We start from the raw sequence: 15,609 nt of genomic DNA on the forward strand, positions 1-15,609 counted from the left end.
AACTTAACAAGACAACGGGACTCTGCCTCCCTTCTTTGACTAAAGTTGCTGACGCAAAGGAAGGTATTCACAAACATTTCATTTCTCCTTTGGGTGACGGACAGGATCCCCTTCCACCTCTGAGGTTAGCCACAGTCACCTGACTTGCTCTGGCTGATGAGATGTGAGCAGAGCTGCTGGCCCCACGTCGAGGTGGACGCTTGGAGGCCAGCGCACAACTCCTGATCTTCCTTTCCTTCTGCAGCCATAACCTGAGGCAGATGTTTACGGGAAGCTCCTCCTGGAGGGACTGAGGATAGAGCCTCCCTGCTGACTGACGGCGCTCGAGCCAGGACGGACTTGAAGCCACTGAGACTAGGGGGTGTTCGGTATGCAGCGTCCCTCCAGCATATCCCGAGTGATGCTTGTGGTGACGACAAGCGTCAGCAAGTCCGTGCACTTGTCTAGTGCCTAGCGTGGTCCCTGGGGGATGAGGCTGCCGTTCTCTGAACAGACGCTGTTTATGAGAGGGAGGGCAGAGGGAGAATGTTTCATTCTGTTTGGTGAACGCGAGTTTGAGAGGCTTCTGTCCAACAAGCCAGGAGTTATCAGTGGATTCATGAATAGAGATATCACGGGAATGGATCAGGCTGCCTGGGGAAAGAGAAGTCAGCGGGGGACGCAGCCCTGAGGAATCCTGACATTTAAGGGAAGAAAGAGGAGACTGTTTATGGTAATTTTCATCTAAAATCTTGAAAATGGCACCAAAAGTTCATACGTATTTCATTATATGAAGGTCCTGAACGAAAGGCACAATTCTAGTTAGTGCTCGTCCAGGGCACGGTCGTCTGCCGGACATGAGAAGCAGCGACCGTCTATTTGAGGCAATGGGAAAAGGTCAAGCTTTCTCCCACCAGGATTCTATTAACTGGCATTTTACTGTAAACACAAGCAAGTCTGCTTCCGCCCATTTCATACTGCTCCCCCGGGGTCGTGGAGTAAGAGGCGAGGTACATCCCAGGGGAAAGGGATGCAGCCTCGAAACAAGAGCCACGTGTCTGGAGGTGTCCCTCCCCCGCCCAAGTCAGCTTCCCCAGGCCCCGCACGGGCAGCCATCTGTTCTACCACAGAGGGGCCAGCTCCGCTCAACTCTTTTGAAAGACCATGTATTTAAGAAACTCAAACGCCACATCCTGAACATTTTGGTAATCACAAGCAAGCCAGTTCCCCACTCACCTCCTCTACTGAAAAAGCACTTTCCACGGGGGGAGCGGCATGCTTCTGCTCAGTAGGGTGTGCGAGGACATCGGAGTACTCAGGGAGGGGACCAGTGAGAAAGGAGAAGAGAGGGAGGAGTTTGGGGGTTTATAAGGGAGAGGTGGGGGAGTAGCAAGGAAGGCTGCTTGAGGACTAGGACCAGGTACAACCATTCCTCTACATGCGACACAGGTACCAGAGTTACGTTTACAAACACTTTATTCAGTTCATTATAGTGGGCAAGTTCCCAACTAAATGCACAGATACAAGCAGAGTATTCCTGGGTTAATGCAGGCATCAGGGGGTTACATGGGACGGAGCATCGAGGCCGAGGGGAGAGCACCAAGGTTACAGTCAGACCCGGCTGGGGACCCGAGCCGGGGTGAGCCAACGTCCCGACGCGGACGCTGCTCCTGTCTGGGCCGGGCACGCTGCGAGGCACGTCTTCAACGTCCCATCACTTCACTCACGTCAGGGGAACAGATACTACAGACAGGGAACCCGTGTCCCGGGGCACCTAACTGCTGTTGCTGTGTAAGCCATAAACTAGCATGTGAACAAGGCCATTTGTGTAACTTCTATCTCCCTCAGTGCCTCCTTGCCTGTTTCATTCCTGCCTGAATTCCTGCCCTTAACTCACACTCCCTGGTGTTGAATGTCTCATGTACACAACCAAAGTCTCTCAGATGACAACAGCTATTCCCAGCGTCTTATGCAGACTGTGACATCAAAGAAAGACGGTGGCTCTGGTTAGCTATCCTCTGTGAAAAAGTCAACCACCCGACCAATGCCTAATTGAAAGCGTAAGTTAGAAGACAGATTTAGGAAGTGGAATGTGGACAAAAATAGGAAACAAATTCCAAAAAGCTATAGTCCAGGGGCCTGGGCCAGAAAATGACCAGTTCACAGGTGGTCTCACTTGCAGGCTACAAAATTGTTGTTCACATAATTATTAGAAGCGTCCTGGCTCTACAGCTGATAATCTGCAAACTGCTGGGTGAAACTCTGCAAAGGATGAGACGGTCAGAGTGTAGCTCAAACGTTCTCTAGCCCCCAGGAAAAACGCGGAATTGGAACGGGAGTCGCAAGACCTATAGCATTTAAAGGGCAAGAAAGGCCTGTTGGGATGTTCACACACAGAGTTACAATTTTAATTCTGAAGGGCACCTTGAGTTCTACTGGTCACTTTTTTGAATTTATCTGATAGGAACAGACTTGACATTTGACTGGGATTTAACTTTTTGGCAAAACAGAAACTTTGGTCATAGCCACAGTTCTATAAAAATGTTTTAAAGAAATTATTATTTCTGATTAAAACAGTATTTTTAGAAAGTGATACATAACAGTAACAAGAAAGTAAACACCTTCATATCTAATGTAAGAGCAAAACCTCTTCCCCAGCATCTTATTTTACACACAGCGGGAGTGTCAGTAGTGTTTATGACCAGGAGAGAGTCCTCTTACAGGGAATCAGAAAAATAGCAAAACAAGGCACAGTCGGTTTTAGTCAGATTTGGGGCAGGCAGTAGTGTTCGTTCTGGAAGGCACACGCTGGAATCTGATTACCCAAAGGCTTAAATAAGGGTAACGTCGTATGACGAGGATAGCTACCTTGGAACAAACGTCCTTAGCTGGAATCAATGGCGATTAATCAGAGAATGTTGCGTCCAGGTTCTAACAGCCTGGAAGTCCAGAAGCCCCCCGCACCAGCCCACGTGCAAACCTGGGGAGGCACCGTGCAAAGCGGGGGCCGAGCTGGCTGCACTTCCAGTTTGGAGTGCATATTAAACAACAAAGGCACATTTCCTAGAAATCAAACTTTACATTAACTAACAGAAAATAATCATTTTAGACATAACAGTAGGTGAGCTTGAATCTAGCAGGTTCTAAGTCAAGAGTGTTGAAGAGGTTTCTCGAACAGCAGGCTGGGGTCTCAGGCTCTTCAGGAGGAAACACTCCACACTAGGGAGCAGGGGGATGAGAAAAAGCGGGGAAACAGCAGTTTAGTCTTTCAGTGCAAAGACAGAACTGACACTAAACACTGCAGCCTAACTGTGAACAGAAATTCAACTTCTGGCCAATTTCCTACTAGCGGCTTCTCTACGTTTTGTGGATGGCTGCAGGAGGCTGTCAGAAAAGAGGATCCAAGACGTGTTTCTTCAAATATTCACGTACTGGGCTAAAAATGGCACTGGTCATTCCAGGGTTACACATAATAATATACACATAGATGCTAAGATAGTAATGACAGCAACAATAGTTGTGTGTGCACACATACTTATTCATGTCATGATTATTATAAAATGCCAGGCACCATCCTAAACACTTTTTATACATTAAACAGTTTTGTCCTCATAACAAACACAGGAGGTAGGTATTGTTATTACCCCCATTTCATAAATGGGGAGACTGAGGTTCAGCGGTGTTAAATGACTTGCCCAGAGCCACACAGCTGGACGGCGGAGCTGGGTGGATCACAGGTGGTCCACTTTTAATCACTAGACTATATGATTTCTCATAAAAGGAAGTATCTGATGAAAATATATTGAGAGAAAACTTACAGGTCAGTGGAAACGAACAAAGTTTCTCTCATTTCAAAGGATTAATGTTTACATCAAAAATCTTATACTTTATTCATACAATACCCACGTATTTAAAATAATAAAACAAAAATGTTTGGCATAAACCAACACCTCTGAGGGAATTTTTATTCTGCGTTCTCACGTATGAAATCAAGTGTGAGCGGACAGAGAAGACCTTCCCATGAGTGTGGAGCAGGAGGACTCACCAATGATGATGATGACGATGATGACCACGATGGCAATCCCTATGGCCCACATCTGCAATGACACAGAGCCCCACCTCACACCTCAGAAACAGAGATTAACGTGCTTGCTGAAGAGCATCACATAATACCATTCTAGTCACAGAGAGAGAAATTAAGGTGCACTACAATCTGAAATACTCGTAATTTTTAAAGCCTAAATTTAATGTTCTCAGTGAGGGCCTGAAGATTACTTATCTGCTTTTTCAAACATGTGCAAATGACCTGTGGTCTCTAGAAAGGCATGTGTCTTTGTATACACATTTTCCACATAAGGAGGGGCTACTCAGCCTGTCCCACATACGAGAAAGTGCCACTTCCAGCCCAGGAAGGGGCGGGATGCAGCTGGGATCTGAAGGCAGCACTTCTCTCTGGGAGCTGCAGACATCTGCCTTGGGCCGTGCTCCTGCGGCTGCTTCCTGCTCTCTATGGAGCACACTGTGGCTTTCCAGTGGCTCTTTCCTTGGCTGCTGGAGCCATTCACAGCCACATGCAAACCGACTACCAGTTTCAGCCCACGCCTGTCAGTCTGTGTTCAGGACTCTGGAGGGCTGGAAGGGGCCGTGATTGATTTTGGACACTCCTGCTCTACATGCTTCTTAAGGTCAGCCACAGAGCATGGAGAATTTCTGGTTGTGGAGACAGGAAAAGGGTATGCAGTAGGGTACTGGATTCAGTCAATCCAAATTCCCACGTGTAGGAAGTTAAACTCACCTCCAAGATTCATGAAAGTCCAACATTTGCAGCCTTTGTCTGTCTGCTGAGAATACAGAGGGTGACCTCCTGTAAAGATGGTTAAAAGAGCATTACCTTGCAATTCTTCCACCAGTATTTTCTCTTCAACTTGGCAGCACTCGTTTCAAATTGGGAGGCTCCGGCCTGCAGTGCGTCTGCACGGTCGTCTAACTCAGAGAGCTTCTGATCTCTCTCCAGCACCTTATCCACGTTGACTCTCATGATGTCCACCACCTGATGAATGTGATCACACTAAGTTACACACAAAGGAACAAAAGAACAAAACTTCCCAATGAAGTTTACTGGCACATTTTTTTTTCAGGTTAGCACTTTACTACTCTGAGCCAAGCTTTCATTAAAAAAAAAACAACAAAAAAACCTCACCCTTTCATGATAAATACAGTCAGCAAACTAGGAACAGACGGGAACGTCCTTAACATGCTGAAGGGCGTCTATGGAAAAACCCACGACTAACATCCGTGCTCAGTGATGAAGGACCAGGAGGCCCGCCTTCACGACTGCTGTGTGGCCCGGCACCTGAAGTTCTGGCCGGAGGAGTCAGGGAAGTGAGAGAAGCAAAAGGCATCCAGATTGGAAAAGAAGTAAAATGATCTCTATTTGCAGATAATTCCATATACAGAAAATCCCGAAGAATCCATCAAAAAATCCTACTAGAGTTAGCAAACAAACTCAGTAGTTTTAAGGTACAAGATCAGCACCCGTAAGTCAGTGTGTTTCCACACACTAGCAGTGAAAAGGAAATGAAGAAAAGAATTCCATACAGTAGCATCCAAAAGAATAAAACACCCAGGAACAAATTAAACCAAGGAGGCTGAAGACTTGCACGATGACAACTACAAATCCCTGCTGAAAGGAGTTAAAGACCAACAGAACGAGAAGACACCTCATGTTCACACACTGAAAGGCTCAGTACGGTTAGGATCTGCCAGGATGGCAGTACTCAAAATGACGCACATATCTACAGATTCAACATAGTCTCTTTCTAAATTCCAAGGGCCTTTTTTGTTTGTCATTGTAGAAATGGAAAAGGCAAAACTCAAATTCATATGGGATTCCAAGGGGCCTGGAATACCCAAAACAATATTGAAAAAGAAAAACAAGACTAGAGGAGCCACACTTTCCAATTTCAAAACTTTTCACAAAGCTACAGTAATCAGAATAGTGCGGTTCTGGCCTCAGGACAGACATACAGACCAACGGAATAGAACTGAGAGTCCAGAAACCAACCTGAACATCTATAGCCAACTGATTTTTGGCAAGATTGCCAAGATCATCCTGTGGGGGAAAGAATAATCTCTTCAACAAATGGTGCTGGGACAACTGGATAACCACATGCAAAAGAATGAGGTTGGACCCTTACCTTACCCCTTATACAAAAATTAACTCAAAACGGATCAATGACCCAAGTATAAGAGCTAAAAGTATAAAACTCTTAGAAGTAAACATAAGAATAAACCTTTATAACTTCAGATTTGGCTGTGGATTTGACACCAAAAGAGCAACAAGAGAAAAAATAAATTGGATTTCATAAAAATTAAAACCTTTTTGCATCAAAAGACATTACGATGGATGTGAAAAGACAATCCACAAAATGGAAGAAAATATTTGCAAATCACATATCCAACAAGGATTTAAGATCTGGAATATATAAAGAATGCTTATCAATCACCATGAGAAATGAAGAGTACTCAAATTTAAAAAATGGGCAATGGACTTAAGTAGACATTTCTACAAAGAACATATACAAATGGCCAACAAGTGCATAAAAAGATATTCAGCATCATTGGTCATTAAGGAAATGCAAATCAAAACCACAATGATACTAACACATACTCATTAGGATGGCTATAACTGAAAAAAAAAAAAAAAAAAGGAAAATAACCAGTGTTAGTGAGGGTGTGGAAAAACTTGGACATTGTGAGTAGTATGTAAAATGGTGCAGCCACTGTGGAAAAGTCTGGTAGTTACTCAAAAGGTTAAACATAGAATTACTGTGTGATCCAGCAATTCTACTCCTAGATGCATAACCAGGAGAAACGGAAACAGATGTCCACGGAGAAGCCTGTATGCTAATGTTTACAGCATCACTATTCATAATAGTCAAAAGGTGGAAACAACTCAAAAAATCCATGTACAGATGAATGGATAAACAAGTTAAGGTATACATATGCGACTGAATACAACTCAGCCATAAAAAGGAATGAGTTACTTATAGACACTACGACTTAGATGAATGTTGAACACATGATGCTAAGTGAAAGAAGCCAGACACAAAAGACCACATATTGTATGACCCCTTTTCTATGACACATACAGAAGAGGCAAAACCATAGAAACAGAGACAATTAGAGGTTACCAGGGAATGGGAGAAAGGGCGATGGGGAGTGATTACTGAATGCATAAGGGTGTTCCTCAGGGGTGGTGAAAAAACTGAAACTAGACAGAGGTAACAGTTGTACAACACTGTGAATACACCAAACACCATTGACTTGTACATTTTAAGATGGTTAATTGTATGTTATGTGAATTTCAGCTCAATTAAAAAAAAAAAAAAACTCTCCTGAAAACTCCTTTGGTTAAGAAAAGGATCCAATTTGACTTTGTAAGTAAACAAAAGTTTCATGGAGGATGGAATTAGAATGGGACTCTTAGCATGAAAATATAAGAATTTCAGAATTAAGTTCAAAAAGAGACCCATCAGACCAAAATATTACCATATGATTTAACAGCTGAAGCAAACGTTAGCTGAACTCTGCTTTTTAAGGCAGCCAAAGCAGAAAAACCAAGATATCCTTGTTCATCAGTGACAGTTTTTAATAAGACTATGGAAATACTAGTCTGAATTTCTCAAACAACCTTCTGTTGTAGGTCTGCATATATAGGGCAGAACAAAAGATGCTGTGAGGGTCTTCTAACTCAAGAATTCCACAAATACAGATGAGCTGGGCTACAGCCGTTTGCCAGCATCTGCCTTTTGTACATCAACTGTCAACAACTGGAGCTGAATTCTACAGACTTGCCAGGCTGGGTAACTAGTAAGCTGGGCTACTGGAAAAAGCACTGTGATGAAAAATCTGGTCAGAAGGATTGGTCCTGGCTTGAGTGAGCTATAGGCCTAATCCTTAAAACATTACCACCTTATTTTATAAAATGGTTCTTTTTTCTTTTCTGATTTCTCGTTTACTGTGGCAAAATATATATTATAAAGTGATTCTTGGAGAAGTGTTCTGAGGGAGGAAGAGTCTACACGTTAGGTATGTGATTCGGCCACAGGAAAACAAACTTGAAACCAGAAGAACGTGACTTCTCAGAGGCTTAGATAAGGGCTTTCAAAACAGCAGGGAACACATTTTTGTTACATTTATGATAGCTGAAGTTTACTTTACATTCACACTTTAATGAGACTTTTTTTTACACAGGACTATTTCCAGAGTGTTCCCATGTTGGCTTAAAATTCACGTTTTCTTCATTTCAGAGCAATACCTCATCCACTTGATTTTGCGTCTGCTGAAGTCTCCTGTTACTGCCAGAGGCAGCGCTTGAACCTGCAGGCGCACTTGCAGACCTGAAACATGTAAAAGCACAAGCATGAGTAAATTATGCCTCCAAATACATTTCTGTAAGTATAAGGACGTATTCCAGGGCCCTCAGGGTCAGGAATTTCAGAACCAAAGCAGAAAAAGACAATCCTCCCTGCAGTAATGAACAAAGGTTCTCATGACATTTCTTCTAATTCCTCTATAATTTCAAAGATTCACCCACGTGTTAGAAGTGATCAGGGTCTAAAGTGAAGGTTTAACAGGACCTATTCTGTATCAATGAAGCACCTGATCCTAAGATAGGTAAACTCTACTTTCCCATTTTTTGTTTTAAGGCAAAAATCTACTTAAAGGCACTCAATACTCTTTTGACCTTTTCCCTGCAGCAAGAATTGTCTTCATAGTTATGAACAATTATAGAATGCCCTTTTTCCAGTATGAAGAAAGAAACAGACTGAGCTTAGAGAACACCAGGAACAAGATGCAGGGAAGGGGGCAGTGTGAGTCATAAAGGTAAGATGAAACAATGCTTCCTCTCTTAAAAGATACTTCTTTTAAAATCCTCATTAAATGCTTTATTTTCCCCCAGGGTCTGAAGTTCTGTAATTGTTTCTATTACTTGGTTGGCAATGCTTTGATTTTTCAGATTATACACATACATACATACACACACACACCCACCCACACACACAGCCTTGTCTTCTCTAATAGATCACAGACACCTATGTCTTAGAGGTCTTGTCCTTGTACCCAAGACAGCACTGAGCATGTATCTATTATTATTATTATTATTATTATTATTATTATTATTATTATTATTATATTATTGAAGTATAGTCAGTTATAATATGTCAATTTCTGGTGTACAGCATAATGTCCCACTCATGCATATATATACATATATTCATTTTCATATTCTTTTCAGTAAAGATTATTACAAGATACTGAATATAGTTCCCTGTGCTATACAGAAGAAATCTGTTTTTTAATCTATTTTTATATATAGTGGTTAACATTCGAGTCTGTCTTGCATACAGCAGCCACAGAAACGTTGATCCAACAGTTACTTTATACCTACTATGTATCAAAGACCAGAGCTGCAGCAGATCCCATCCCTGCCCGCAGAGAGTTTATTTATTGCCTGATACATAATAGCGAAGGGCCATATATTGTGCGATTTTTCCAAGCACTTTCTCACTTATTCCTCATAACTCTTTGACGGGGACACTACTATTAGCCTCATTTTATAGATGAGTAAAGCAAGGCTTAGAAAGTCAACATCACATTATTGCAGTGGAGACTGTTTAGACCAGGTTCTGTATAATTCTACGGATCTAAACTTTGACCACTGATATCTACCAGCGGAGCAGTCTCAAGCAGGAACACTCCAGAGTGGCGTCCCCAGTTCCTAGAAGGAACCCAGGGAAAGCACCCATTCCTTTCTCCTCTGTAGATGAGCAATGAGCAGGCTGGAGGGGAGACAAGAGGGTCCTTGTGATTCTTGACACTTTGCTTTCTCTGAATGTTACCAAGACAAACCCCACGTTTTCAAGGGCCATTGCATGAATGCTTCTGCTTAAAAAGAAAGACGGCCCACAACTGTGTGTGCGAGTCTACTCTGCCCGCAGGTGCCTCCAGACAGGGCCGAGTCCTTTCCCTCGCAACTTCCGGAGCCCAGCCCAACACCAGGCAGTGAGCAGGCTCTCCAGGACGAGGGCAGTGGTCACAGGTCCTCTCAGTTAACTTGAGACGCCAGGGGGAAGGAGCAGGAGAAAGGGGAAGAGAGGCGGGGACACGGTGGGGGGCTCTCATCACCTCTGGGAAACTCCGGCCGCCCCGCCCTCGCCCCTTCCGCTTTCGCCCGACGGCTGCCGGGCCCTCCAGGGCGGCCGGCCGCGCCTCGGCGCCGACTTGGCCCTTCTGCTGCCCGCACCCCCGGGGCTGCCGCCCACCCCCAGGCCTCGGGAGCCCCCGGACACAGCCGCGAGGCTCTGGCCCGCGTCTGAGAGGCGGCGGACGGCAGCCGGGTCGGGCGGGGGTCCTAGCCGCAGGCTGTCGCCCCCAGGGCCCAACGCGGCTCCGCGTCGCGTCGTGTCACTCACATTTTGGCGGCGGCGGCAGCGGGCGAGGATTCGGCGGAGGGGCGGAGGGGCGCAGCGGCGCAGCGGGACCCGAGTCCGGGGACCTGGGCGGGGCGGCGGCGGCGCAGGGTCGATGACGTCACCAGCAAGGGCCGACGGAGTAGGCGGGGCGAGCCGGAAGGGGGCGGGGCGTTTCGGGGGCGAGGCCACTCGACAGCGCTGGGGCGGGTCAGGGGCGTGAGCTCCGCCTCCCCACCGCCGCGGGTGCTGGCGCCAGGCGACGTGGTGCGTTAGGCACTGGGAAGGGACTGTGCAGGTAAATGAGGGTGGGGGCGTTTTACGTTATTCTGGGCCCGTGGATCGTTTCTCTGGTTCTGACAATATTGGAGACAGCCCATGGGTTAACGTGCCACATTAACCCAGTGGTCCTGGAGACACCACATTTTATAAAGAAACTTGCTAAAATAAGGGGGGATGTTCGTTTGGGATATTTGTCACAGGCAGTGATGGGGTTAGGGTCCCTCTCTTCGTGTATTCGTGACCCAAATATTTGTTATTGCACAGACCATACTGGAACTGTACTTTATATGTTCCTGTATTTCCGGGCCCTAGCACAGAGCGGGTCCTCAACTTTTGATTTCGGGTTGAGGCCGAGGCACAAATCTGAATGAGTGAGTTACTCTGCGAGGTATTTGATGCTGAAAGTATTCCTACCAACAAAGGCAACTCCAACAAAAGACAAAATACCACAGAACTTCAGCAGGTCAACTGGCAGATTAGATGAGAAATGAAAAAAAATGAACACCAAACTGTCTTTTCCAGCTCTAAGTAGAATAATTTGAAAAAGGAAGTGTTAGTGTATGTTAGAATAGACAAGAGGGTGTCACAGAGGAGATGGGATTTGAGTTGAGTAAAATAGCTAAAAAGAGAACTTTCTAGGCATGGGAGGTGCAAACATCATGAACAAAGAAACAGTAGAAATGGACATGGTTTGCACAGACCAACCAGAAGGCGCAGGTTGGGGCATGGTGAAAATAAAACTGAATAAAGAGTGAAGATAAACAAGAAAGGAAAATGTCGTTTAAATGCAGGAGGCACTAGAAACCACTGAGGCCTCATGGACTTGGGAGATCTATCACGGAAAACTTGGTTAGCAGCAGTGCTGGGATGGATCAGATGGAAGAGGGCCCACCAGGGAGACAAGATGAGGCTCTGCAGTGGAAGGGAATGAGGCTGATGCCCGAGTTCTCAGAAAGGAAGGCTGCCAGTAGTAGCCAGCTGAAAAATGCCTTTTAAAAAATTGCAGAGGATTTCAACTGAAAAGGTAGATTTAGATCGGTGTCTTTATCTTTCCAATAACTGCACTTAGATGATTGATAGATTGAGAGGCGCCTGAGAAGGTAACTGACAAGCAAGTGTTCTAGGAACAGTGGCTCTACTATGAAATGTTGTTCTTTCCTGGACAGATCTGAAACTATATAACGATTGATGTCAAAACACTGTATCTGGATAGGAGGAAGTATCTGAAATGAGCTCACAGGGTTTGAAACATGCTGATCACCGTGGGATTTCAATATTAGCTAAAGTTAAAGCAAAACACACATAGTATGGGGAAATTTTCTTCATTTTTAATTTACAGCAGAAAGAATATAAAGCATTCAGAAAACATTTTCCATATTTTAAGGGCAATTCAAAACATTTTGCATGGTTTCCAGCAGCTGAGTTCTTCAACAGATCCATTGATTCAATGATGCTTTACATGCACAATTACAAAAATAAAACTTACAAAAAAGAAGACATCTAGACTAGTTTTACATGCAAGTCTCAGGGACCCCCCATTGGGCGCCAACTACTGTGTGGAACTGCCATAAGCGACCGTGCAGCCAGAGAGGGGTTCGAATTATTGTCTTTATTTCGTTCACACAGTACAGCTGATTTCAAATGGGTAACAAGAATAGCAATTAAATCTTCAGGAGACAGAATAAGATTAGCTATTAATTTTATAATGAAATCCTACTCCTGGCACTTGGGAATTCAGATTATCCAAGAAAGCTGCGCTTACCTATCATCTTATATTCAAAAGGAAGATTCACAACCAAGAAAAAGCGGTCAGAAATGTTTCGTCCGTACCCCCCCCCCCCAGGATTCACAGTTGTACTGGTAGGTTACACCCATAGGTTTTGAACCTACTTCCTATTCCCTCTGTAAGAACGTTCCTTCCTCTACATCAGTCTTTATCTTCCAGATTTTCTAACTTCCTCAGCTAATAATGTAGCATGTGAAACATAAAAAATACAAATTTTAAAAAAAAAGTGAAGGTTAAAGCAAATCCACTGAGGTCATTTACTCTTATCAAGAGATCGGTTATTTGTACCACAAGAGATGGAACAAAAATATCTAAATTCGGTATTAATATAGGATACTCTGAAAGAGCTGGCTTTCACATTCTCTTCCCGTTTATGAATGCAATTGCGTGTGTGTGTAAATTACTCAGTGTCCTCCTCTAGGTCAAACTGTGTAAAGTAATAGGTATCTGGGGGACGGCAACAGCTGCAACGTAAACCCACACATTTAAAAACAAAATTGAGTCAGGTCCGTTTACAAATGTACAGGTGGCTACTAGTTGTGGGGCTGCCATTGTTGTCGAAGCTGATCACAAGCAGTAAGACATATACTGTACAGTAATTCGAGGTTGGCAGTGAAAGGACGTAATTAAAAAACAAGTACGATTATAGAAAAGGCACCAAGAGCCCCGACCCCGGTTGTTACCACAATCTCTCTGTATCTGCCTTCCTTCAAAGACGCCAGTTTAAAAGCTTTGTGAGTATTTTTAGGCTTCACAACAAGCCTTGAGTTTTAACTTACAGTTGGCAGCCAGAACCAAGGGAAAAGAAAAAAAAAAATTATCTCAGCTTTACACCAACTGATCCTGAAACATCACCTGGGAATTTTAAACTGGCATCAGCAAATGCAAACTTTATTCTCTCAATTTAACATTAGTAGTTTTTTAATTGTTTAAAAGCATCAGATTTCTTTGGCTCCTCATTATGTGGAAATAGTAAGACTATGACATCCCTACAAGACCAGTTTGCATCCTTTATAATTTTTAGTTATTTTTCTGTGGAATTTTTATTACATGTTCTGATTTCCAGCAGGAGATATGAAAACGTGAGACATGGTTCTGCTTTGCATACTATTTCTTTTGTCAGGTTTTGATCGTTCTAAGTGATCTTTGTTGGCGTGAGTGGATGGTGTTAAGCTATTATACGGATTCACCTTATGATTATCTGTTTAGCAAAAGTAACTTAATTTTCTTAAGCAATTATCAGCATTCACATTACTTGGCACCATTGGCAAAAAAATTTTTTTAAATAAAATAAAATAAACTCCTGGTAGCCAAAATTAAATGTAAACATATCCTTTTTTTTTTTAAGTAATGTTACTCTGCCTTTTTTTCCTAAGTCTTAATACAGTAGCTCTTTTTTTTTTTTTGCTGTTTAGTCATGCTTTAGCAAAATGTTCTTCTAAAGAACATTTAAAATAAAGTACTCTTATAGTGAAATAAAGTTTTTTTTGTTTCATTTTACAGACCATAGCCACGAATGCTTTGCTGTTGTTCATTTCTTTTTTTCTTGAATCATGCACATCTTTGTTTTACTATATACAATATATACAAACAATACATCCACATTTTTCTCGCTCATTCAGACAAAACTATACAAATAATTTTATCTCGCCATGTTATTGACCTTTGTGAATAAAATATTTAGCAATTAATATAATCCCTTTCAAATATTTTCTCACTTTCCATTTCTACCTTCTATATATACACAGAAACTGCTCAGTTTGGGTGATATAGCCAAAAATATGGAATTTACTGGCCAGAACGCAGCACCACACTGATCTTTTAGGTGGCAAGTGTCCAGGCAAGGTTTATGATTCCTTAGAATGACTACAGTTTCCAAGGTTACTAAAAAAGCTACATGCTTTACCAATTCTCTAAGTAATTCTCATTGCACATGAAAGTAAGGCCAAAAAATTAAAGTGCTGAACATGAGAAAAGGGACAAGATGATTACTATCCTCGCAGGTGCTTGGGAGGTGGTGGGGACAAGAAAATAAATTTAAACTCTGTACGCCGTTCCTCATCATTTCCCATGCATTACCCGTTTACCACGCACCCGCCCCTCTGCAAATTTCCACAAGGCATTGAAAACCTGCAGATTTTAAAAGTTGCATTAAGTGTGCTGTAGAGGTCGAAACAAAAACAAACAAACTCATTAAGATAAAAGAAAAACAGTGAAGGAAATGAGAACACACGGACCCAATAAAGATTTGTATGATCTAAGCCCTCCACTGAGAATCAATCCCAAAGATTCAGCTTCTTGGAAATAACTGACAGGTGCAGGAACAGCATTCTCTTTGTCGCTAGTGCATCCGCACCTTTTCTTATCTATATTTTTGGTATAAATATTTGTACAGTTCCACACGATGTTTGAATACAGCCCTATATGAGAAGGAAGACGGCTTCTTCCTAAGAAGAGGAAGCCTCTTTCAAATCCTCGTGGTGTCTTGTTTTCCCATGATCCAACAGAAGATTGAGTTCCAAGATGTCTTGCTGAACAAATTAAAAGTTGTCCATGAAAGTGCAAATGCAATGACCAAAACATTCCTGTTAAAATCCTGCAGCTGATCTCCCCAAAACTGCAGAGGGATTATGTGTATGTGTGTGTGTGTGTGTGTGTGTGCGTGTGCATGTGCGTGCGTGCGTGTGTGTTGTTATTGTTGCATGTCTCTGCTAAAAACAGAAATGAAAACAGTCTGAAAAGCAGTGTCACATTGCTAAGGGGTGCTGCTGTATGTCTTCAAGTTCCTTGGCCTTTCTCAATTCTTTCACTCTGGAAGAAAAACAAAACAGAACACCAGGTGATAACTATATTACAGTGAAACTGTCACCAGACAAAGGGCAGGGCACTGCCATCCCCCCTGGAGGGAAAGACCAAGACAGAGGCCCTTCTGAGGACTGATGGCAAAGGAAACACCTGCAGAACCGCTGGGGAAAATATTTGAAGACAGAGACCCAAGCCTCCCTGAAACTGCTCTCCGTCGAGAGCTCTGAACACGAAGCAAAACCGAAGGTGACCGCCTGAAATCCAGTGAGGCAGTAACATGCT

General features: G+C 43.3%; 2 protein-coding genes across 4 annotated transcripts in view; both read right to left on the reverse strand.

The window, feature by feature from the left end:
• Positions 1-1,437: 1,437 nt before the first annotated feature.
• Positions 1,438-10,712, reverse strand: VAMP3 (vesicle associated membrane protein 3). The gene is made up of 5 exons (XM_074377514.1): positions 10,458-10,712; positions 8,300-8,381; positions 4,871-5,029; positions 4,025-4,076; positions 1,438-3,198 (listed from the first exon to the last, which is right to left on the reverse strand). Coding segments are annotated over exons 1-5 (315 nt in total). The 5' UTR covers positions 10,460-10,712; the 3' UTR covers positions 1,438-3,178.
• A 1,330-nt stretch (positions 10,713-12,042) lies between these two features.
• LOC105071175 (calmodulin-binding transcription activator 1) overlaps positions 12,043-15,609 on the reverse strand; it is a 567,239-nt gene continuing 563,672 nt past the window's right edge. For all 3 annotated transcript variants that reach the window (XM_074377511.1, XM_074377513.1, XM_074377512.1), the window contains one exon: positions 12,043-15,333. In XM_074377511.1, the coding sequence (XP_074233612.1) occupies positions 15,301-15,333 (33 nt within the window). In that variant the 3' untranslated portion in view covers positions 12,043-15,300. The remainder of the gene's footprint in view (positions 15,334-15,609) is intronic.

This window comes from Camelus bactrianus, chromosome 13 (assembly GCF_048773025.1).
Source record: "Camelus bactrianus isolate YW-2024 breed Bactrian camel chromosome 13, ASM4877302v1, whole genome shotgun sequence".
In the NCBI taxonomy this organism is placed as follows: domain Eukaryota; kingdom Metazoa; phylum Chordata; class Mammalia; order Artiodactyla; family Camelidae; genus Camelus; species Camelus bactrianus.

Coding starts and splice junctions, on each gene's coding strand:
- VAMP3 (XM_074377514.1), bottom strand. Junction 5,030..8,299: donor CGCAAAATCAAGTGGATGAG/GTATTGCTCTGA, acceptor CACATTCATCAG/GTGGTGGACATCATGAGAGT. Junction 3,199..4,024: donor CATCGTCATCATCATCATTG/GTGAGTCCTCCT, acceptor CCTGCTCCCTAG/TGTGGAGTGTTTCCTCCTGA.